The sequence below is a fragment of the Bos taurus genome, chromosome 5 (assembly GCF_002263795.3).
Source record: "Bos taurus isolate L1 Dominette 01449 registration number 42190680 breed Hereford chromosome 5, ARS-UCD2.0, whole genome shotgun sequence".
Taxonomy (NCBI): Eukaryota; Metazoa; Chordata; class Mammalia; order Artiodactyla; family Bovidae; genus Bos; species Bos taurus.
The window spans coordinates 48683504-48708604 of record NC_037332.1 but is presented as its reverse complement, the minus strand read 5'-3'; the positions used below and the strand labels follow the sequence as shown (position 1 = coordinate 48708604).

General features: G+C 40.9%; 1 protein-coding gene across 2 annotated transcripts in view; it reads right to left on the bottom strand.

Moving 5' to 3' along the window:
• The window catches only part of WIF1 (WNT inhibitory factor 1), a 92273-nt gene extending 71280 nt beyond the window's left edge, over positions 1-20993 (bottom strand). The window contains exons 1-2 of one of the 2 annotated variants that reach the window (NM_001075996.1): positions 20528-20993; positions 19838-19977 (exon numbers count right to left, since the gene is read on the bottom strand). In NM_001075996.1, the coding sequence (NP_001069464.1) occupies positions 19838-19977; positions 20528-20675 (288 nt within the window). In that variant the 5' untranslated portion in view covers positions 20676-20993. The remainder of the gene's footprint in view (positions 1-19837; positions 19978-20527) is intronic. The other variant, XM_005206638.5, reaches the window with a different exon arrangement.
• Between the last annotated feature and the right edge of the window lie 4108 nt (positions 20994-25101).

Here is a 25101-nt window from a genome sequence, read left to right as displayed (position 1 = left end):
CCTTAAGCAAACAACAAACAAGTGAAAGTCGCTTAGTCCTGTCCGACTCTTTGTGACCCCATGGACTATGCAGTCCGTGGAATTCTCCAGACCAGAATACTAGAGTGGGTAGCCTTTCCCTTCTCCAGGGGATCTTCCCAACCCAGGGATCGAACCCAGGTCTCCCACATTGTGGGTGGATTCTTTACCAGCTGAGCCACCAGGGAAGCCCAACAACAAACAAATAAGGACATAAATTGTTACTTCAGTGCAAAGAACTAGATGAAAAAAAACCAAAATATTTTTTATTAGTTTTTATTGGAGTATAGTTGCTTTACAACGGTGTGTTAGTTTCTGCTGTACAGCAAACTGAATCAGCTGTACGTATACATATATTCCTCCTTTTTGGATTTACTTCCCATTTAGGTCACCAGAGAGCATTGAGTAGAGTTCTCTGTGCTATACAGTAGGTTCTCATTAGTTATCGATTTTATACATAGGAGAATCCCAGGGATGGGGGAGCCTGGTGGGCTGCCGTCTATGGGGTCGCTAAGAGTCGGATATGACTGGGCGACTTCACTTTCACTTTTCACTTTCATTCACTGGAGAAGGAAATGGCAACCCACTCCAGTGTTCTTGCCTAGAGAATCCCAGGGACAGGGAAGCCTGGTGGGCTGCTGTCTATGGGGTCACACAGAGTCGGACAAGACTGAAACGAATTAGCAGCAGCAGCAGCAGTGTATATATGTCAGTCCCAATCTCCCTATTCATCCCATTCCTTCCCCACTTAGTAGCCATAAGTATGTTCTATAAAAAACACCAAAATATTAACATTTCTTAACATAAGTTAACCATACATGACTTCCCTATTCTTCTTTCTCTTTTTCTGTATTTTCCAAAAAAATGTAGAGTGTACTAGTTTATGATGGAAAAACATAATGAAGTTAAAAGAAAACTATAAGCATTCATAAAAAGAAATAGTTACACCCAGGAAATTAAGTACTACAAACTCTAATGAAGCCTAGTTTATGTTCCTGAGTATTGGGTTTTGCAAGTTATAATTACTATAAAGACAGTTTGCAAAGAAAAAAAAAAATCTCAATTTGTAACAGTGAGACAAGATCTGAGTTGATTCTCTATTCTTTGTAAACAGCCAAGCCAGGAATAAATGTTATGATTTGGAGAAGCTCTTAAAGGATAATCAATAGTAATACTATAGCTGCCCTGTCTTACCTGCCTCTGAGTTTAGCTCTCAGTTTATTAGTCAAACTGAATAGGCTAAAATCAAGCTAATAAGAAAACCAGAGAAAAGTTGTCTAAAATAGATTTTAGGAGATTTGATCCGCATTCTGAAGGCAAACAGGATTTTGAAAAGTTAATTCTGCTTAAAATTTATTTTTGTTGTTGTTACAATTAACTGAACAGTCCAAACTGTTTTTTTCTTCCTGTGATTTGAATTCAGACATAAAGCTAAGAACAATGCAGAAATGGTAATGATGAATAATAAATCACAGACATTTTAGAACTGAAAGGAACTCTTATTTTACAGATGAGAAAGAAAATGAAATACTTGTCTGAGGAACCAGATAAATGGTGTGGGGACCAGGCCGGAAGCCAGGTCTCCGGAGGCCGGCTCAGTGTGACACTCTTGAGTTCAGAGAGTGAGCTGCCATGGCTTGGGGTGGAATCTGGGCACCCTGCCAGCACGCTCACTGCCTGGGATCTGGCTGACTACCTTCCTTTGGCTTCATGGCTCCCATTTAGCACTAACAGCTCATTAATACAAAGGGAAGAAAAGGCCTTACTTTTTCAGTGTCTACTACGTGTCAAGTACTTTGTACACATTATGCAACTGCATTTTGCTGCCACGGTACAAAGTAAATTCATTCTTTTCTTTTAGTACTTGAAGAAATGAAGGCCCCAAGAGTTTAAGTCTATCAGGATTTGGCCGAGGTTTTCATTTGTCTCATTTTGATGGTAACTTCTCCCACTGTTAGGCAGCTGACATGGAAAACTAGATGTGTTAGATTTCTCCAGAGAAAAGAAACCAAGGGATAAATAGATTGACTGGCTATAACGAATTGGTTCATATAATCATGGAGGCTGATAGTTAGCAAGCTGGAGACTGAGGAGAGATCGTGGTGCTATTCCAATCAGAATCCAAAGGCCTGAGAATGAGGAGCATCAGTGGTATACATTCCAGTCTGAAAGAAGGCAGGCTCAAGGCCCAAGAAGAGCCATTCTTTCTGAATGAAGGCAGCAGGTAGGCGGAGTTCTCCCTTCTCGCTCCTAAGAGGGTCAACCTTCTTGTTCTATTCAGATCTTCAACTGATTGGGTGAGGCCCACCCACATTGGCCCTTAGTCTACCAATTCGAATGTCAATCTCATCCAAAACAACTTCACCGATAAAGCAAGAATAATATTTGATCAAATGTCTGGGTGCTCTGTGGCCTGGTCAGCTGACACATAAAATAAACCAGTATACATCATATTCTTCAGTATGTTGAGGACCTGGACTAGGGAGAGGTAAGCAAGACACCCGGATCACGGATTTACAGAGGCGCTCACTTCCAGGTTCAACAAGCACCCTGGAAGCCTTGCCAGTCTCGCCCTCGTCCTGGCTCTATGCTCCACTCAAAAGGGCAGATTCAATTACCTTTCTTAAACTGAAGTGTTTATATTATGAAACAACTTTCCAGAATCATGTAAACACCATTCTGGAAACATCTTGGGTAGGCAGAATTTCTTGAGGAATTGAAAGCAAAAAATATCTGGACTACCAAAAGAAAACAGATCTGGGGGAATTCCCTGGTTGTCCATTGGTTGAGACTCCATGCTCCCGATGCAGGAGGCTGAGGCTCGATTCTTGGTGACGAAACTAGATCCCACATCTGCCACTAAAGATCATGCATGCCACAGCTAAGGCCCAGCATGGCCAAATAAATTAATATTTTAAAAAGGAAAACAGATGAAAGGTAATTATTTCTATGCTTACTATGGAATGGAATGATAACCCACTTATATTTTCCATGGAAAATATTTCCTTATAATTTAAACAGTATTCTACTGCACAGATCCTAAAGCCTTTCCACAAAATCACAAACACACAAATCTGTGCATTATAGAAAAATGCATAGCTATTCAAGATTAGGCTTGAATTATTTTACTTTTGACTAAAGGTTACTCCCTGTAAATTACAGTTATCTCTCATATTTAGTTATGTGCAGTTACATTAATGCATGACTTTTTTCACAGTTATTGGAAGGACTGAATGAACCTAATGAGATCATATAAATGAAAATGTGTTTTAAACTATTAAGTGCAATAAAGAAAGGCATCATTGCTATTAATGGGATGATAGAGCAATGTCTTACCTCAATTTAGGAGCATGTTGTGCTAAGTTGCTTCAGTTGTGTCCGACTCTTTGTGACTCTACAGTCTGTAGCCTGCCAGGCTCCTCTGTCCATGGGATTTTCCAGGCAAGAATACTGGAGTGGGTTGCCATTTCCTTCTCCAGAGGATCTTCCTGACCCAAGGACTGAACCCACATCTCTTATGTCTCCTGCATTGGCAGGCAGGTTCTTTATCACTAGCTCGAGAGCTGTACTAATTTATACACTCTCCTTCCATTAACAAGTAAATGTTTCCTCAAACTCTAGACACCATAGGACATGCAATGATAATTCTCCAAACTCAAGCCTGTGGGTATCCAAGAAATCAGATTAGTTTAATAATCAAACTTTGAGAACCAAAGACAGCTAGTCTGGAGTCAAGTTCTATTTGGCATTTGAAATAGGTCTTGACTTAGATGATTTGTTATTTGCCTTGTAAAATAAGACTCTAAATGACATGGGTTGCAGGAACTCAATATTGATGTCTTCAGTTGGGGTCAGGGTCTTAGCTGTACTGCATTAGGTATCAAATGACAGACTTCAGTGCTAAACTTTGGACAGGGGCAGACTTATTTTTGCACAGAACACCAAGCTGCTTTGAGGCTGTAAGGCTTGTGAAAAATATAGCCCAGCTTGGCCTCTTGAGTTTGTATAGCTTAGGAAGCAAGGAGAGGCTGAACCTGGACCTGAGGAGGCGGCTTCTCTCAGCGCCTCACTGCAGCAGCAGAGGTCAAGACAGTCCCCTCCAGGATGGAATGGGTATAGCCTTTCTAAGAACTCACAGAAATAGTTGGTCTTTGCTAGAGAAGAAGTAGGAGTAAATGAACCAGAGGCCCTACATCAGCAATGGAGGGGACAAGTCAGTAAATTTAAGGGTACAAATGCAAAGTAGCACTCACCAAATGTGAGTGCACAGACTGGTGGAGTCTTGGAATATTAAAGTTACAACAGGAAGACATGTTTTGGACCATTAGGAAGAGCAACTTTCTATGATTACCACGATCAAAATCACTAAATAAATTCTGCCATAATAAGTTCACTGCCACTGAGCATGTTCAGCTAGAGGCTGTGTGATCATGATCATGGATGCTTCAAAGAAAGGTTGGGATTCATGGGGTAGATGAGCTCTGAGATCGCTTTCAACTCTGCTAGTCCGTGACCTTTACATAGAAACCAAAGAAAAAAAACTGGATGAACATGGAGAGATAACCTTAAGCTTGACTCCTGTCTGAAACTGAGCAGTTGTTTAAAAGGAAGAAATGGGTAATCAGTGTATCATGCAATCATTCACATTTTTAGTTATTTAGGATGAGTTCTCAAACATCTGATGAGTTTTAATGTTTACAGGGACACTGAATTTGGGAAAGTTGTTTTCTAACACTGAATATATGAATGGTCTAATGAAATGAGTTACATAAAGATCACAGTACCCACAAACAGGTCTCTGTGAGAGAGAGAGCACCCCTACAGCCTTTAAAAATGCTGGAGTGGAAAACTCCACAAAGAAGTAACCTTTACATTGCCATCTGCTGGCTACTGGTATAAGTGCAATATAATACAATCTGAAATATCCTAATCAGATCCAACTGGAAATAAGAATATTGATTGAACTTACAAATGATAGGAATCAAATGGCTTCACTAAGTACTCAAATGCAAAATAAATAATAGAATACTTTTATACGTCTGTTGGAGATCCACCTGGTTATTGCCTTAATTAGATGTCCTACTTGACTTGTGAATTCTCCCAGTGGTGCATCCATGACCAGTACTGAAACAGCCCTTGGAAACGAGGCATCCTAACAAGTCCTACATTGGCAGTTTATTCAGGCCAATGTTCAGCTCCCACAGATAGTTTCCTTTGGGAGAGCTGACTCTATCCCCTAGTAATATAGTGACATTTGTAATATTCATTTCCAAAAATATATATATATATTTAATATATATGGCAAGTGGAAGGCAGACTACATTAGGCCAAATTATCTTAAGGACATAAGTCATGAAGTCAAGCAGAGAAGCCATTCCAAATGCACATATCTTAGTCTCACAGGTCATAGGCTAGGTCTTGAAGAACACAGGGCCCCTATGCTGATAATTCACTCCTCCCCCAGCAGAGGTAATGCGCCCTCTTCTGTACTTTCATAGCATCTTGTTCATTCTGCATTTAAAACGTGGTTGTTACTGTATTATTGCTATTTTGGTTCCTATCTGCTTCTGTAATAAATTGTAGTCTCCTTGAAAGCAAGCTGTGGTGTTGGAAGAGACTCTTGAGCGCCCCTTGGACTGCAAGGAGATCCAACCGGTCCATCCTAAAGGAGATCAGTCCTGGGTGTTCTTTGGAAGGACTGATGGTAATGCTTAAACTCCAATACTTAGGCCACCTCATGCGAAGAGTTGACTCATTGGAAAAGACTCTGATGCTGGGAAGGATTGGGGGCAGGAGGAGAAGGGGACGATAGAGGATGAGATGGCTGGATGGCATCACCGACTCAATGGACATGAGTTTGGGTGAACTCCAGGACTTGGTGATGGACAGGGAGGCCTGGCATGCTGCAATTCATGGGGTTGCAAAGAGTCGGACACGACTGAGTGACTGAACTGAATTGAACTGAAAGCAAGCATCATATACAATTTACATTTCATTTTTTTAGCATTCAACACATGCTTTGTCATTAGGTAGTCCCTCAATAAGTATTTATTGAGTTGAGATCAAAAGAAGGAACGAAGAGAGGAAGACAAGAAGGATCCAAAGTGTCCAAAATCAGTATTTCTATTCTATACCTCATGTTTTAGCTTTAGACTCTAGTTTTCAAATGCAGACTCTAGTTTTCAAATCTCAGACTTTGCCATATGAGATGTTCAGCAGAAATTTCATCTTCAGCAATTTCCAAATGAACCCTACTATCGTTGTGCCTCAAACTGTTCTGTAATTAGTTTACCAGTTAAGACCTATCTTCCTAACCATGTAAGTCACCCTCTATTCCCCCATTTCCAGGATACCTACTTTCAATAAGTTCTGCCAATTATACTGAAAGAGACCCATCAGTGGTATCTTTCTATTTCCTCCCTCCTTCTCCCAATTACCTGCTTTGGTTCACATCCTTGCCACCTCTTGTGGCATCTTAAATAACTTCCTAATTTGCTCCTGTCCTCAGTCAGCTACCTCATCTACCCTTCATCTGCCACCAAAATTATCCTCCATACAGATACATCATCATCTACTTTTAAACTTTCAATGGCTTGCCACTTTTATAAGACAAGCCAACAGTGGCATACAGTAGTCATCATAATCTTCTCACACTTACTTTTTGAGATATTCTGTTCTAGAAACCCTAACAATTCTGGACAAATTGTCTTTCTCCAGCCGCTCCGCTGATTCTCAATCCTGTGTGCCTTCCCACAGGTCATTCAGTACACCTAGAATGCCCATCCTAGCCCCATCTGCTTTGGTCACTGTCGGCCCACTGAACAGTTTGTGACCCAGTTTAGACGGTACCGCCGCTGTGCTGTTTACCCCAGAAGATAAGCAACTGCAAATTTACCTGATCAATGGCAAGATCCTCTGGTTTTATATTCCCCTAGCACTTTCCTTAGGGCATTTAATAGGGGCAACAGCTAGCCCATAGGAAAGCTCTGTGCAAATTAGGTAGAAGTGTCCCCTCTGGGCAGGGGCAGCTCTGTGTCAGGCTGTAAGACTTGACAAGTGAAATATGGGCTGGATTTCAGCTTAGTCAGGTTGAACTTGACGCTTTGGTCAGATTCCCTCAAGCAGTGAAAAACCTCGTCCAACTTAACGTGGTAGCCCAAGAACTTACCACAATGATTACGATTGCTTTTTTTTAATTTTTTTTAAAAATATTTATTTATTTGGCTGCACCAGGTCTTAGCTACAGCATGTGGGATCTTTTAGTTGTGGGATGAAAACTGTTAGTTGTGGCACATGGGGATCTAGTTCCCTGACCAGGGCTCAAACTCAAGCCCCCTGCCTTGGGAGCCTGGAGTCTTAGCCACTGGACCCCCAGGGCAGTCCCAGAATGTTGAGTCCTGCCCCCAGGCAACAGGTGAGAGGTCTTGTACCAATGCCACAGAAGTGGAGCCCAGAACCAAAGACATTTGAGCCCCTTTGTAACCGTGGCCAAAAGACAGTGGTCATCACTAATAAGCTTCCCGACTCCAAATTAGGCAAAGATGCCCACTCCAGTAAACACCTTAGGGCACTCTAACCAATCACCTAACACTAACCTTCCGGCAGGGATTTTCTTTGTCTTGAGGCTATAAAAATTGGCTATTAATCCACGAAAACTGTTGACTCTCCCTGCCTATGAGGAGGTCACCCACTGTGCTCATAATACCCCTTTATCTCTGCTCTTCATCCTTAATAAACTCATTTTCTTCTAAAACGCTCTATGTGTGGAAGTTCTTTAGCACTCAGCACTTGGATTGCCCCAAGACATAATGGCCTTTCTGATGCCAGTCTTTACCACCAGCTGATGAATTCCTAGAAGGCAGGTAGATCAATCAAAATTTGTATTCTCAGAACCTAGGCCATGTAAACATTGATAAGTATTGTTTGAATGGCTATTTTTTGGCATGAGGAGATATTCCAAAAATTATCAAATATCTCTTAAGTATATAAATGTGTATATAAGTGTTCTTAGTTGTGTAGTCTTGGGCAAGGAATTTGACTTTCTTATGCCCTGGTTTCCTCATCTACGTAGTGGACATAAAAATAGTACCTACCCTAGGATTGTTATGAGGATCTGATGAGATAGTATCTGTAAAGTGCTCAGAAAAGCACCCCGTCCCGAGTATGACTTATTAAGTATTGTCTGTTACTATTAACATAGGATAAAAAAGAAAAGATTCTGAGGTGAATCTTTTTAACATTGACAATGAGATAATTCTGGAGGAAGAATTTTTCTGCTTTGATTTAAAAAATATAGAGACATTTCAGTTTATATAAAGATATTACCATTAATATTAAATGATTAAAGATATTTTAATATTAAGGTATAGAATACTAATAGTTCAGAATTTGGAAGGAGTTTAGAGGTAACCCAACAGCTTTTTGTATAGATATAAGAACTGGTCAAGTGACCTTTCTGCAGGTTCTAGTGTTTCTCCATCTGACCCTTACCAAGTGTCCAGCATCATTTCTTCATCTCCTCTCTTCCAGAACCCCCAATATTCTCCCTTCCACTCATCTAGCCTCAGTCTCAGGTACCATTAGCCTTGCCCACAATGCATTTTCACAACTTTTTTTTGCCTCTGCCTGTGGTATCTTCCTTCCTGTGCCTTGCTCCCATCTCAGAGGATTTAACCCCTCATGCACATTCTTCAAGCCCCACTTTGATTATTAGATCTTCTCTAGGGAAGCCTTCCCCTACTTCCTCAGCCAAAGCTAGCTGCTTCCTCCTCTGTGTTCCCAGAGCTCGCTCTGTGTTCATATACCTATTTAGCATGAATCAGAGTAAGGACAGGACTTCCCAAGTGGCTCAGGGGTAAAGAACTCATCTGCCAGTGCAGTAGATGGAAGAGACATGGGTTTGATCCCTGGGTTGGGAAGATCCCCTAGAGAAGGAAATGGCAACCTACTCCAGTATTCTTGCCTGGAGAATCCCATGGACAGAGAGGAGCCTGGTGGGCTACAGTCCATGGGGCTGGAGAGAGTCGGATATGACTGAGCAATTACACACTGGAGTGCAAGGACTCTAGATCCCACCTGTCTAGGTTTAAATCCCAGTTCTGTCACCCTTCACTTGTTCCTCCTTTGCTCTTCTCAGTTGTTTTCTCTCTCAAATGGGAACAATAATGTATTCAGTCATTCAACAGTTCATTATTGATTCCCTATTGTGTGTCCGGAGAAGGCAATGGCAACCCACTCCAGCACTCTTGCCTGAAAAATCCCATGGATGGAGGAGCGTGGTAGGCCACAGTCCATGGGGTCATAAAGAGTCAGACACGACTGAGCGACTTCACTTTCACTTTTCACTTTCATTCACTGGAGAAGGAAACGGCAACCCACTCCAGTATTGTTGCCTGGAGAATCCCAAGAACAGGAGCCTGGCGGGCTGCCATCTGTGGGGTTGCACAGAGTTGGACACGACTGACGTGACTTAGCAGCAGCAGCATTGTGTGTTAGGAGCTGTTCCAGGACCTAGAATTGTATGGCAAATAGGTCAAAGTCCTTGCTGTCATGAACATTGATGGGGAGAGTCAAATAATTAAAAATGAACAGTGGTTTGGCCAAAAAGTTTGTTTGGGTTTTCTATAACGCTATATAGAAACACCCGGCTCAGAGGCATCCCCCATTCTGCTGACAGGATGATCTAAATTCTAACTCTGCCTCTGTCATACTCCAGTGGGTTAGTCACTAAGTCGTGGCTGACCCTTGCGACCCCATGGACTGAAGCCTGCCAGGCTCCTCTGTACATGGGATTCTCCAGGCAAGAATACAGGAGTGGGTTGCCATTTCCTTCTCCAGGGGATCTTCCCAACCCAGGAATCTAACCGGTGTCTCCTGCATTGCAGGCAGATTCTATTGTACTCTGTTTCATACTTTTTCATGGATTGACTCAACATTACCTAGAGAGTAAGTTTCAGGTGCCTTGACATGAAGGATGAAGTTGTGGAGACCTAGCCCCTGCCTTCCTCTCCACTGCCTACCTTGCACATACACTCCAGCCACACCAAAGTACTAGTTCCCCAGATAATGTATGCCTGGTCTCTATGCCTTGCTTTACGTTGTCTCCTTTCCCTGAAAATCATCCCCTCTTCCACATTTGTGCTTGTCCAGTTCAGACTCAGGGCCAGAGATCTTTCTCCTGTGTGCTCTCATTCTAACCTGGGAATGCTTCAGTACTTCTACAACACTGCTGCTGCTGCTGCTAAGTCGCTTCAGTCGTGTCCGACTCTGTGCGACCCCATAGATGGCAGCCCACCAGGCTCCCCCGTCCCTGGGATTCTCCAGGCAAGAACACTGGAGTGGGTTGCCATTTCCTTCTCCAATGCATGAAAGTGAAAAGTGAAAGTGAAGTTGCTCGGTCATGTCCGACCCTTAGTGACCCCATGGACTGCAGCCTTCCAGGCTCCTCCATCCATGGGATTTTCCAGGCAGGAGTACTGGAGTGGGGTGCCATTGCCTTTTCCGGCTTCTACAACACTACTTACCAGGAATTCTTAAAATGATCTGTCTCCATATAGCTGCCTCTCTTGTTGGCTTCTAGTTTTCTCAAGGGCAGGGATTGGGTTCTTTTGGTTTTTTTGTCTTTGTTGTTTTATTCTGATTGTCTTTTTAGTTTTTTTTTTTTTAAGAAACATTTACTTTTAATTGAAGGATAACTGCTTTACAATATTGTGTTGGTTTCTGCCATACATCAACATGAACCAGCCATATGGGACTGGGTTCTTGATTATGTTTTGTACCCAAGGCATGATCTGAGTTCTGGCCAAGAGCAGCTAAGCAGGGACTGGGTTCATGTCCTTTATCTCACTGTCAGCTAAGAATTCACTCCCTAAATATGTCGCTTTGTCCCAGGCCCACAACACACTGCTGCCTGGGAGATTTGTTCAGGTGAATAGGTTTCAAAAATGCCTGATATTTTCCAAGTGTCTTTCATCAGATTCATCCATAAAATCTAAAAAGAAGATAAAATGTATCTCTCAGAGGCAGAGACATTTGTTCCTTGATCCTAGAGTTTTAACTCATAGGTTTTGAAAGAAAATCAAATACTTGAAGAAGCAGGCATAGTTTGAATTCATCCATTTACACTGTTCAACTTCTTATCATTTCAACTGCAAGATCACCTGCCAAGTATAATTCCTATTATCTTTATCATACTTTTTCTTGATACTTGGAAAGTTTTTCTTAATAATTAGAAATGTAATATAAGAGTTGAGAATGCTAAGTCAATTCCTCTTTGAACATTATTTTCTTTACTTAAGCATCCTTCTACAGTAAGTGCAAAGCTCTAGATTCCATCAGCAAATTGTTTTCCTATGCACTCACATAAAGTGATTTTTTTTTATATAAAGTGGTTTTCTTTAATAGTTCTATGCTCTAATCACCTAAAAAAATTTAACCTGGAGCTGAGACTAATCATCACAAACTTTCAAAAGTTTAGTAAGAAAAACAAGAGCTAAATTATAGTTGTAGAAAAGCCATTGTCACATAATCTAAAATATGACATAAATTAATTTATCTATGAAACATGCAGACACAGAGGTTGCAAACATGAAACCACAGGCTTGTGGTTGCCAAGGGGGAGAGGGTTTGGGGAAGGGATGTTTTAGGAGTTTGGGATTCGCAAATGCAAACTATTATGTATAGAAACGATAAACAACGAGGCCCTACTATATAGCACAGGGAACTATATTTCATATCTGTGATAAACCATAAATGAAAATGAAAAAGAATGTGTGTATATCTGTGTATATGTATATCTGAGTCACTTTGCTGTACAGCAGAAATTAATACAACACTGTAAATCAACTGTACTCAAATAAATTTTAAAAAAGAAAAGCCACTGTCTACTTAACAGAGAAACCAGATTTACTTAATATGTCCCTGGGACAAAGCTGCAAAATGTTTGAGTCCATTCTGTTCATGGTAGAAAAGAGAGAAACCTCCTTAAATTGTTTGTACCTTCTTCTCCCCCAAAACCCTTGTCCATTGTTTGACCTTGACATCTCCTTTACTGAATTTCCATAACCTCTCAGATAAGATACAAGGTCCACTGTGATCACCTAAAAGATGCCTTCCCCTTTAAGACCTCCACGCCCTTGAACAGCCTGAGCTCTTCACTTGAAAAGCACTTTCTTCTCTTGCTGGTCTGGTGAAAGCTTACTTATCCTGCAGGAATTAATTCGGAAGTCACCTGCTCAGCTCCTGGCTCCCTTCCTCCTCCAGACAGGGAAAGGGGTGGCCTTCTTTGTGCTCTCAGCCAGCCCTAGACTTTCTAACCTCATTTGCCTGGGTGTGATGGATATTTGTTTCCTAGACTATGGGCTCCCTGAGGGCAGGGACCATGTTTACTCCTCTTTGTATGCTCCAGTGACTGACTGAGTGTCCGTATCTGTTCACTGACTGAGTGCCAGTGGCAGAGAGAAACACTGCATGGGAGAACAACTCCTCATCCACGAAGTGTTCAAGGGAATGTAACCAAGTTCATCCCAGGCTGGCAAATGGAGAAAGCTGGCTAAAAAACTGCAGCAAAAGAAGCCCTGATCTGATAATACTTCTTCCAGAGATGTGGCTGAAAGATGAAGAGCATTTTCACTACATTCTTGTTAGGGGAAACACTGACAGAAACTTATCCACCCCGGTTAGGCACCATAGTAACTATCTGCATGAGTCATCTTATAACAGGAGGTCTGGTAAGGAACATGGAACTAACAAGCCACCACCAACCGGAAGAATTTGGGAAAGGTCAAAAGGAGACGCCACATGTCCTACCAACTTCCCAGAACCCTCCTCGCTGGAATCCCTCTTGGCTGAGCAATGCATGGGGCATGAGAAAGAACTCTCAGTCAGAATGACTGGCTAGAGAAAACCCAGAAACTAATCCCATCACCATAAAACCCAAGACAGTGAGCCATATGGCAGAGCAGTCCTCCTGGGTTCCCTTACCCTACTGCTCTCCACCCAGGCACCCCTTCCCAGTAGTCTCTTGCTTTGACAGCAAGTGTTTCCTTGGAGACAATTCATTTCAGAGTGTTAGACGAAAGTCCACTCTCGGGCTATGGAAGGTGTCTCCCTTCCTGTACGCTCTTCAATCCTCAAATTCTTTCCTTACAACACTCATCCTACTCATCAGGGACATTTAAGTTAAATGAGTTTAATCCAAAACAACTATGCTGAGACCTAAATGTTAAAGAATGCTGTGTAACATATATTCAATAAAGTCTTGATTAAAAAAAAAAAAATGCTTTATCGAACATCATTTCTTTCCACCTCACCACAACAAGTTAAAAGATTTCTATTGGTGCAAACATTTAAAAGTCAGGAATAAACATAGAGGATAACAGCAAAAGGTTTGTTTATGTATGTTGACACCACTGTGTGAGGAAGACCCAGCAGGGTTTACATTTATGCCATATAAATCACTCTAGAACCAGACGAGGCTTACAAGGTACCTTGCAACTCATCTCCTCTAAGCTATAAAGTCTCTTTTTTTTCCCTGGCAAAAGTTTGAGAAACTTACTGCTGTTTTCTATCAGTGGATACAACAGATGGCTGGCACATGCCTGCTTGCTTAATGAAATGGGCCCTCTGCAGAATTACTCTTTGATCCCTGGTGGCACGTCCACAACACCACAATGCAAAATACCACAATGCAGCAGAATCTAAACACTAAAGGTTTAAAGTTGTGCTTTTGATATGAGTACCTTCTTTTTTAAAAGAAGAAATCATGCCCACAGTATGTAAACGTTTCCACATTCTCACTTGGAAACCATGAAACAGGGATCAAAAATCGAGGCATTTCCTTCATTTGGTGACATAAAACCACTGCAAACTCCAAGGGTGCAAAGGGATAAACTACTTGGGTTGTAACCACCAACACAATCATAACTCCATCAGGAAAAAAATGTGGACAGTACACATTGAAGGATTTAACTAATGACAATAAGCACTACCATAACTTCAGAGTTGGGAGGAGGTGTTTAAGGGCATTTGGCAGTTGCTTTGAAGAGCGAGAGGAAGTATTTAAATGAAAATTCACTCTCTATTGTTTTTCGTTGATTTTGGTCAAGGGGAGAAAGGAAAGAAAATACCATTTTAATACAGGTCTTCTTAACACAACCAGTCCAAGGGGAAATTTGAGACTTGGAATTGCAACCAAATTAAGGGGCCCAGTGTTACATCATATCAACCACCATATTGCAGAACAAGCTCTCTAGGGGATGATCCAGTTGCTTTTATAGATACCTGTCAGTAGAGTGATCCTATTAAAAAAAAAAACCTAGCAAAAATGTGAGTCAGTTGTCAGCAAAATGGTCTGTTTCTGACTTTTTTTTCCCCTCAATGGTACTTTCTTCATTTTAAATCTGAGTTTGGATACAAATACACATATACAGGCTTTCCAGGTGGCACAGAGGTAAAGAATCTGCTTGCCAATGAAGGAGACACAGGTTTGATCTCTATGTCAGGAAAATCTCCTGGAGAAGGAAATGGCAACCCGCTCCAGTATTCTTGCCTGGAAAATCCCATGGACAGAGGAGCCTGGTGGGCTATAGTCCATGAGATCCCAAAGATACACATTATGCATGCACGTGCATTACATTACACACTATTACATATAAAATAAAAAACAAGGACCTACTGTATAGCACAGGGAACTATATTCAATAGTTTGTAATCTATAATAGAAAAGAATCTTCAAAAAATATATATACATGTATAACTGAACCATCTAAAAAATAATATATATATGTATAACTGAACCACCTTGTTGTACATATAAAATAACACAACATTCTATAATAAAACAACAATGCTTCACTTAAAAACAACCAAAAAAGGCTAAATTTGGGTGCTAACTGGAATCATTTACAAAGACACAACAATCTAGGCAAAAGTCTCAGTCTTTCCTTATAGTTGGCTTTGTATTATTGCTATTCTGGCAGTTTTCAGTAATTCAAGAAGTTTTTTTAATTGTAGAGAGCTAATAAAAGTTATGAACACATTTATATTTAACCTTACATTTTGGAAGATATTTCACTTTATACACTGTATCTTCAGCATATCTACTATTTTCTATTTTCAATGACCACACATTGAACAAAGAAGCATGTTCCTGCAGTTTAACCCAATAAAGTAAATTTTCCACACCATACACATGTCCACCCATTTCCCCAGGGCAGCAGGTAAAATGTTCTTCCTTTCCTGTATCCACAGCAATGTTCTAAACTTTTGTTTTTAAACATCCTAAAACTGAGAAAAATGAATATATATATATATTAGTGACTTCTAGAGGTTGCAAGAATTATGACCACTATACATGACTACTATACCAGGCTTTCCTGGTGACTCAGTGGTAAAGAGCCTGCTTGCAATGTAGGAGAAGCGGCAGGAACCTCCGGTTCAATTCCTGGGTTGGGAAGATCCCCTGGAGAAGGAAATGGCAACCAACTCCTGTGTTCTTGCCTGGGAAATCCCATGGATAGCCCTTGGGTTTTTAAGAGTCGGACACGACTCAGCAACTAAACAACAACGATACATGACATAAAGCTTACTCTAAGATCTGGACCTGTTGGTACAGATCATCAGAGCTTGCTTAATAATTCAGGTGATGGACTTAAAGTTAATATTGGCCCATTATCTTCATCCAGAAGATTTCTCTTCCATAGACACCAATTTCATTCCAACCCTTGCCAAACATCACAAAGTACAGGCATTTGGTCGTAAGAAGATAGGAAAACTAGCATAGATGGCTCAGCATAAATTCATCATCACTGCTACCAGAAGCCAGCAGAAAAAGGGATGCCCTATTAACTAGGGACCAGAGTCACAGTACCTTAGCATCCTTCTGCAAGTGATAGAATATAGTAAAGTGATTAAGATCAAGTCTATATAATCTTTATAAACAAAGATCTATTTATATGATTTCTAGAAATAAAATATTTGGCCTGACACCAAATTTATTCATATGGAAATCAAGAGTGGTGTCTCAGTATTAGAATTCAGATTTGTCTAACAAAACTTCTCATTAAAGTTTTATTTGAAAGCCTTTTGGTTTAGAAAGGGTTATTTTCCAAATAAAATGTTTAATTAATGTGTAGTGTAGAAAACCAAAATAGTTGCTCTTGGCCTCTACTTGTCTCAAATTTAGGGAAAAATTAGAATAAAGAATGCCTTATTGAAAAATATCAACTATTAAAAGTTATATACAGTAATAAAGACTATTTTCCCTTTAATTATCCCAATCTTTTAAGCTTAAGCCTCTTTAGTAGAAATTCTCTAATCTAAAAGCCTTGAGAAGGTGCATGTCAGAAAATGAATGAATATTTTAAATGGGCAATCAAGTAGAGACAGAATTTTTAAGAGAGAGGAAGAGGTCAAGGAATCTGATTTCAGGCAGGAAAGTTTAGCAAAGCAGACTTTTGAAGATTTCACAAAAAAATAGTCAGTGAGGACTATACATAAGCAAATTCTTTGGGATCCATAGGTTAAGATCAGCCATTTTACCATTTTGTTGAGTGATCTGCAGTGCAAAAATGAAACTGGATAAAAATATAAGTAAACTATTTATAATACAGTACATCATCCAGTTTTAGATTCTGAAGTATAACTTTTTACATACGTTTAATGTAAAATAATTTTTAAAATTACAAATCAAAACACATTCACTGTGGAAAAACCAAAACATAGATAAACCAAAACATAGAAAACCAAAACCAAAAGGTAGATATAACTAATGTTAACACCTTGGAGGATTAGACATTTATCAGACATGTTTTCCTATAACTGTCCATATATTCTGTAATGAAACTAAACAGAATATACTATTATAGGCTATTGCATAATTTGTCATGAACATCTTTCCATGGCATTGAGTAGATATCTAGATATTTTTATTAATGCTTCTTGCCATTATCAGAGACTTCTAGGTTGCCCATTTTTTTCCTTTTATTAATAGCATGACCACAAACAGGCTGGCACCAAAAACTTTATTCGTATCCATGATTATTTTCTCAAGATGAATCTCTGGGAGTAAAATATCCTAGTCAAATGATCCATGTCAATTCTTTTGCCATCAGAGTCAAATTGCCCTACAGAAAAGCTAACATGCATCAGAAACAAATCAGTAAGGATAATCCTCCACAAACTAAAAATACTTTTAAAAACTTGACCAACGTAGTGTGAGAATACGAATCTCACTGTAATTTTTATTTGCATTTGTTTGGAGTCAAACATGAAAGTCATTTTAAATGGCCCCAAGAATAGCATGGGTTAGTGAACAAATACTTTATTGGAAGTAGATAACACCTACTGGATCTTCAATCCTAAAATTTTTAATTTTCCATGGTTACTGAAACATTTAATATTTAAGATTAAATTTTCATTAATAAGCCATGTGTCTTGCTTGTGCTGAAATCCCTAAATGTTTGACATTTTGAATGAAATAATTAGATAATGGAAGGAACTCTTCATTTTTCCATGTAGATGCTTTGATGTGGTTTGGATTTAGCCAAAGTTGCCTTTCTAAAGTCTTAGAGTATTTTTTGGTATTGAAGTCATATTTTTTCCATATTCAAAATTTCCATGCATTTCAAAAATTATGGTGCTGGAATCACAGAACTTTATTGGCATTAGTCACATCTAAATAATATTTTAAAACATCTTGCTGTTTGGCATCATGTAGATCCTTTCCCCTTTCTCAGTATCCCCCACTCCTCCAAAAAGGAAACATAACAGATTTCACACAGTTACCTGTGGTAACCAATCTAGAGCAAACTGAACTGAGGTGCTAACATTGGCCAGCATAATCCACAAGAGGAATCAACAACTAAACCAGAGAGAAAAAGACTCTCGAAGCTTCATCTACATGCCAGTTCCACCACCCTCTCTAATCCTCTACAAGAAATATTCCTCAGATTCTTGGATATGCAATCCATTTTGTACTCAACAATATGCCAACGTTTGCAAAGGGGAGAGAGCATGGAATTTAAGCCTTTGCTTCAAGTTCCATTCTTCGGAAGACAAACTCATAGGAAAAATAAATAGATTGATAAACCAATCAAATCAACTAGCCAGAGCTACTAATATTTTCTACTTTGCCTGAAGTTACTGAACACTGTCAGCTAGGGAGGGGTGCAAGTCAAACTAACGGTTCTTTGCTGTTGTTTGGTCACTAAGTTGTGTCCGACTCTTTTTTTGACCCCCATAGACTGTAGCCTGCCAGGCTCCTCTGTTCATGGGATTTCCTAGGCAAGGATACTTGAATGGGTTACCATTTTCTCCTCCAGGGGGTCTTCCCAGCCCAGGGATCAAACCCTTGTATCCCACGTTGACAGGTAGGTTTCTTACCACTGACACACAAGGGAAGTCCCTAATGGTTCTTACAAATCTATAGAAGGATAAATAAAGAAAATGTTCCTTTTTAAAATCACAGAATCAATATTGATCCCAGCTGACAAGTGGTCAAACACAATAGATTCAGGTGAAAAATAAAAGGTGACAATAAAAGGCCATTCATTGATTTATCACTGGGTTTCACAATAATTCAAGATTAGCTGTCCATAAAGTATCTATGAAGAGGAAACTGTAGTGGGGGAAGGAAGGAATACCCTCCTCAGAGAGCAGTAGGAGCTTCAGTGAGCTTATCTGCAAAATGGGGGTATGAGAATAGATGACCCTCCTGTTAGGAACTCTGGACCCAAAACATCTATTCCTGTATGACAATGTAAGTGTTGAAGGATCTAGAGTTGAAAGGAAAAATGAGAGAACAGACCTGTGGAAAAGGCAGCTTAAATAATCATGCCTATACTACAGCAGGTAATTAGAGAGAACCAAAGTGGTGTCTCAATTCAAAGTAACTACTTTTTATAAAGTGTTTTCTGGATCACATTCTTTATGAAAATAGCCATTTAAGCAGCTTTAGAATAAAAAGACCTAAAATGTGATTTTAATTACAATGATTTTCATAAGTAGACACATTTTACCCACTAATGAGCAGAAGAATTTATTAACTTACCATTTGTCCTCTAGAGTAAATTCTCCAATTGAACAAAAGAAACTAAGCTTACATTTTATCTTCCCTTTCTTTTCCAAAATACAGGTCATTTAATACTGAAACATAAAAAAAGATGCTAATATGCTAAGAAATAAAAGGAATGCTTCTTCATAAAAATACAGTGTAGCTTTCTTTTTCATGTGAAGGTATTAAAAAACCAATAGCTTCCAATATTTTACAAACATTCTTGTATGACACTTTGAGTCTGTGAACTTGTACTAGAAATACATAGTGTTATCATTAGTGAATAACACTCAATATGTCATTTTTTCAAAGGCACAATATCAAAAGTACTTACAGACTTTAAAAACTGTTTTAAAGTGTAAACAATGTCACAGGTGGTTGGTTGGTATATATCGATACTATGGGGAAAAGAGACTTTTAAGTATTATGTTAAATTTTAAAGTCAATGAGCACAGAAAAAAGTCATGCTGCTATTTGAGGTCATTATATTTCCAGCAGTCTGAAGACACTGAGACTTATCAAAATAGTGATCTTAGGCACTTTGCCTAGCTCTTTCTTTTGGGAATCTTCAATTTATGTGACATATTTAAATAAATGGGAGTTAACTCTTTATTTGCTTTGGAGATCAGATGAGAAATCACTCTTGAAAATTGTAAAAAAGAAAAATATAGCCGACTACATGTTATATCGCCTTATTTCTATCTGCCATCAGGTGCTGGAAATATTATAGGGTGATTTTCTCCAGCCTTTCTGGTTAACAGGACTCACCTGCCCTGCAGCTTGCCAGGTGAAATTCATAGAATGGATATTGACAGGAATAGCTGGCATTCTCTGCTGTGCTCTTCTGAAATCATGTGTAAAGGGGGCCATTTTCCCCTCTGAAACAATCAAGATATCTTCTTCAAGTCCTGGTTTAAAAAACACACACAAAGAAATAAAGCTATCAAACTAGCTGAACTTAGAAGAATCCAAATCAGAACTTGCGTGCCAAAAGAACACCGAAGAATTAGTAATGGGTCATTTCTTTTCACAAAGCACCTGCCTTCAAGTACCAATTAATCTTCCTGTGGATGATAAGAATGATGGCAAAGACATGCTTTCAGTGAAACGGAGTGAACTGTGGAGTAAACTGGTGCCAACACATGCTCGGTCCACTGAAAAACGCTGGATTGTAGAAACCAACAACAGCATGATCAGAACATTAGAACAGCTTAGATTTACGGAGAGAAAAGCTTAAACGCTTTTAGATGGAAAAGCGATAGTCCATAGGATCGCAAAGAGTCCGACACGACTGAAGGGGCTTAGCAAACACGCAACTAACTAAAAAGGGGACAATCTTCCTTGGAAATTAAGTTTAAAAAACATTCTAAATGCATGTATCTCTCCTTTAATAGAAGAGCTGCAGGGCGTGAAGACCCAGGCATTTGGGAAGAAGTAGAAGCTCCCGCGAAATCTTACCTATGAGCACTCTCGCCTGGTGAGCGTCGATCCACAGGTACAGGCTTTCCTCCGGCTGCTGCCCGACCTCCGCTCGCAACACCAGCAGGCACGGGAGGATGCTCCAGAGCCAGAGCGCGCCGGCAGGGAAGGCGCTTTTCCGGGCCATGCTACTCCGGACCTCCTGGATCGTGGTTCTCGCAGCTGAAACTCCTCCCGCACCTACCCAACCTGCCGCCCTTAAGTTGTCTCCCAGCCGGAGCAGTTCCCCGCGTAGACGGCTGGGCGTGTAGCCTCTTGGCTCTGGTACGAGTGAGCCTGGGTGTGCTGGAGGAGTAGTAGGAGGAGGGAGAAGAACTGGAGAGAGCGGGACAAGGGAACGGGGAGCAGGTGGGAGAGGAGGGAGCGGAGGCGCAAGACTGGCAAAGCAGGAGATGCCAGCCCGCCGAAGGAGACACAACGGTCAGAGGGTTAAATATAGCGGGAGAGTTAGAGCAGGAAGGGCAGGCGCCAGTGCGGTGCGAGCAATGAGTGACGGTGCCCAGTCGGTCGCCACTGGGGGGCGCTGGGGGGACGCGCGGGGGTGGGGAGGCGCGGAATCCCGGAGACCTAGTCCACCCGCCGTGCGCCGCTTGGGAGCAGACGCGGAAAAGGGCGCTCCAAGGGACCCCTGGGACGTCACTTGCGCTGCCTCTGGCCAGATGAGGCATGAACGGAGGGAAATGCGGTGAATTGACTTATTAAGGCTTGACTGAACCCAGACGATAATAATAATGATAAGTTCCATTGGTACCCCGGTGTTAAGTGAAGGCTCCTATTCCTCCACTTTTCTCACTGTCCCACTTCTCCCATATTCCGCCCCTGTCATTCTTCACTCTGCAAACACTTGGCGCATTCCCATCTATTTAAAACCCGAGAGTCCACTGTCCAGAAGTGCCCTGGTTGCTGGCGCTGGGGCTGACCAGGGCATGGGGCTTTCACTCCTCGCTTGTCTGACACTGCGGAGAATGCTTTTTACAGCTGGGGACGCTCTTCTCCCTGCTCACCGGCAGCACCCTGAGCTCTGGATGACAGGCTTGCCTAACGTGCTGGGGTCGGGCTCAAAAAGTCATGACTATCTTCATGTTGCTGCTAAGTCACTTCAGTCGTGTCTGACTCTGTGTGACCCCATAGACGGCAGCCCACCAGGCTCCCCCGTCCCTGGGATTCTCCAGGCAAGAACACTGGAGTGGGTTGCCATCTCCTTCTCCAATGCATGAAAGTGAAAAGTGAAAGTGAAGTCACTGAGTCGTGTCCGACCCTCAGCGATTCCATGGACTGTAGCCCACCAGGCTCCTCCGTCCATGGGATTTTCCAGGCAGGAGTACTGGAGTAGGGTGCCACTGCCTTCTCCGACTATCTTCATAGTTGCGGGTATATCGAGAAATTTGGAGGCGCGCCGCGCTGGTACTGAAATCTCAGGCGCTTTAGAGCAAGCCAAGGCTCTGGCCTTGCATACGGGAAGAGTAGTTGGCTGGCAATGGTCTCTGGCCAGCTACACCCATTAAACCCCAGTAGGGATTTAATTTGCCCCCCTGCCAAATCCCTTGGGTGTGTGATGAAAACGGAAGCAAAAGGGGGTTTCTTCTTTTGTTTAACTTAGATTTCAGACTCAGAATAAGGTTGTTTACTTCTCTGTTTTTTGGCATCCAAATGCTGCAACAGATGTCCCAAGGATTGAGCCTGTGGGGTTTGGCATATTGTTTGACTCAATCCCTTGTGGGGAGGGGCTTCCCTGGTGGCTTAATGGTAAAGAATCCGCCTGTCAGTGCAGGAGAGGCATGGGTTCCATTCCTGGGTCAGGAAGATCCTCTGGAGAAGGAAATGGCAACCCACTCCAGTATTCTTGCCTGGGAAATCCCATGGACAGAGGAGCCTGGTGGTCAACAGTCCAGAGGGTCACAAAGAGTCGGACATTACTGAGCACACAGGTACAAAGTGAGAGAACAAACCTGAAGTGGAACAGGTGCATGCATTAAGTATTGGGTCATGAGTTACTAAAGCATATGCATTTCTAATTATGAAATATTTTCAGTGGTACAACTGTTCACTTCAAAAAGAACAAGTGTTTTGATGAAAGTTTTGCTTTCATTTTAGGTTTGAAGGATTTGTTAACAAAAGAAACCACTGGTCACACAATAAACAATTTCAATATTTAATCGAGGATTAATTGCCTTCATTTCAATTATACAGTCATTAAAAGAAAAGACAAAGATCCTTCTAGTGAAAGCTATGGTTTTTCCAGCAGTCATGTATGGATGTGAGAGTTGGACCATAAAGAAAGCTGAGCACAGAAGAATTGATGCTTTTAAACTGTGGTGTTGGAGAAGACTCTTGAGAGTCCCTTGGACCACAAGGAGATCAAACTAGTCAACCCTAAAGGAAATCAGTCCTGAATATTCACCGAAAGGACTGAAGCTGAAGTTGAAACTCCAGTACTTTGGCCACCTGATGCGAAGAACTGACTCATTGGAAAAGACCCTGATGCTGGGAAAAATTGAAGGCAGGAGAAGGGGAAGACAGAGGATAAGATGGTTGGATGGTATCACTGACTCAATGGACATGAGTTTGAGCAAGCTCTAGGAGTTGGTGCTGGACAGGGAAGCCTGGTGTGCTGCAGTCCATGGGGTAGCAAAGATTTGGATATGGCTGAGCAACTGAACTGAAAAGAATAAAGAAAAGTAAAAGCACATATATCACCAAATTGCGCCAACCAACATCCAGGCTTGAACAGCCCTAGGAAGTCCCTCATTAATAGCAATCTGGAGTCCCATTTGGGAAAAGGTCCTGGGCAATGCGTCCACCCCATGGGTGAGACTTCAAATTACAGTTTCCAGGGCTCCCACTTACAATCCTGGGCTACAAACATATCATCAATTTGCACACAAAAGTGCAGCCCTGGTTCTTTTTTAAACTTTTACAATGCTGTTTATCTTGTGAGTCATAGGATTTTGTTAGATCTGGGGTTGGGGTGTGGGGATGCTGGCCAGACCCTCAGGAGCTCAAGAATTCCAGACCCACCTCCTTTTTTTTAATCTACAGTGCTGCCTGACTTGTGTTTGCAGATAGGCACAGAATCTAGGCAGTGTCCAGGCCAGTCAGAAGCAGGTCAGAACCTGCTCTCCTGCTTCTGAAGCCAAAACAAGACTTCCTCCATTTTAATTTCCCTAACAACAAGAAATCTCCAATGGATTTGAACTTCTTAATTGTAAAAGTACTTTAAGAGCTTACTTCTCACAACACTTTTAAATAGGTAGGTGATATTATTATTCCCACGTTACTGATGGAGAAACCAGGCTCATAAAGGTCCAGTAAGTTAGCTGACTGTGGTTACCCAGTGCTAACTATGGTTACTTACCTGGTCAGTGGTAGAGTCAGGGTTCAAATCCCAGTCACTCTGATTTCAAAGCCTATTCTCTTAACCACTATACCTCACACTGACAAGTAAATCATGATTAAGTCTGTTTGCAACCAAACCTTCACAGCTGTTCTACCTTTACAATAAAATTCACATCTATTCAAAGATTTCACTGTTTTTTTATTTCAGTGAATATTCATTTATGTAATGCATTCATATACATTCAGCAATACTTAAAGCACTTTAGCATTGTAATGCCGATTGTTCCCCAAAGATAATAATTTCACAACACAGTAGACATTTTCTTTACTCCAGAAAGGTGCAGTTTTAGTTGAAAGTATTTTTTTCCCTCAATAGTGCTCTAACCCCTCTAGCTCTTAATGTAAGGACGCCCTCTACAGGCTGTTCTAATCAAATAGTAATTGGTAAATATCCTTCAAAAAATTTACTTTTTGGTAGAGAAAAAGAGGCACTAAATTCCCTCCTAACTCAACTTCTTCTGAGGGAGGTTCTTGTGCAACAGTTGATTCTGGTACTGGTGATACTGGTGATATATACAGCTGTAAGGAATTTTTTTCTCTGTTTACTTCTCCCCAGCAGTGGACACTTGGAGAAATTACATTTTATGGTAGAGAAAAGTGTTATTTAAAAATACTGGATTTGCTTTCTTTTGGTTTTTGAAGGGGAGGAAGGAGCAGATGTTATACGCTAGTCAGCTATTTTTCAAGAGTAAGAGGGTGTATTTTGGGGGAAGAAGGTCCATCTAAGATTGAATCAGGCTGGATTTTCTTCTGATGTTAAAGAGCACGGAGGCTTTTTCACTCAGAAAAAAAGTCATATTTTAAGATTTCTCTGCTCAAATAAAAATGTAATGTAACAATATTTATTGGCACATGATAAAATTCTGGAAGTAATGTGCTAGGAGGTATTACAAGTCAACTTCATTTAGTTTGAAAACTCTACCATGTATTTTCTAGTCCGCTATCCTTGCTTTCCTTGTGTAACTCACTCTCGTCAATTACATTTGTGGGCAGCTTCATGTATGTGTTCACTCGTGTACGCATTCAACATATATTTATTAAAGCCTATTTTGTGTAAGAAACTGTCCTGGAAGCAACAGGAAAGACAAAGGCAATGAAAAATATCATGAAACTACATAAGAGACAAAACACAATCCCAGCCCTCAAAGACCACTGGG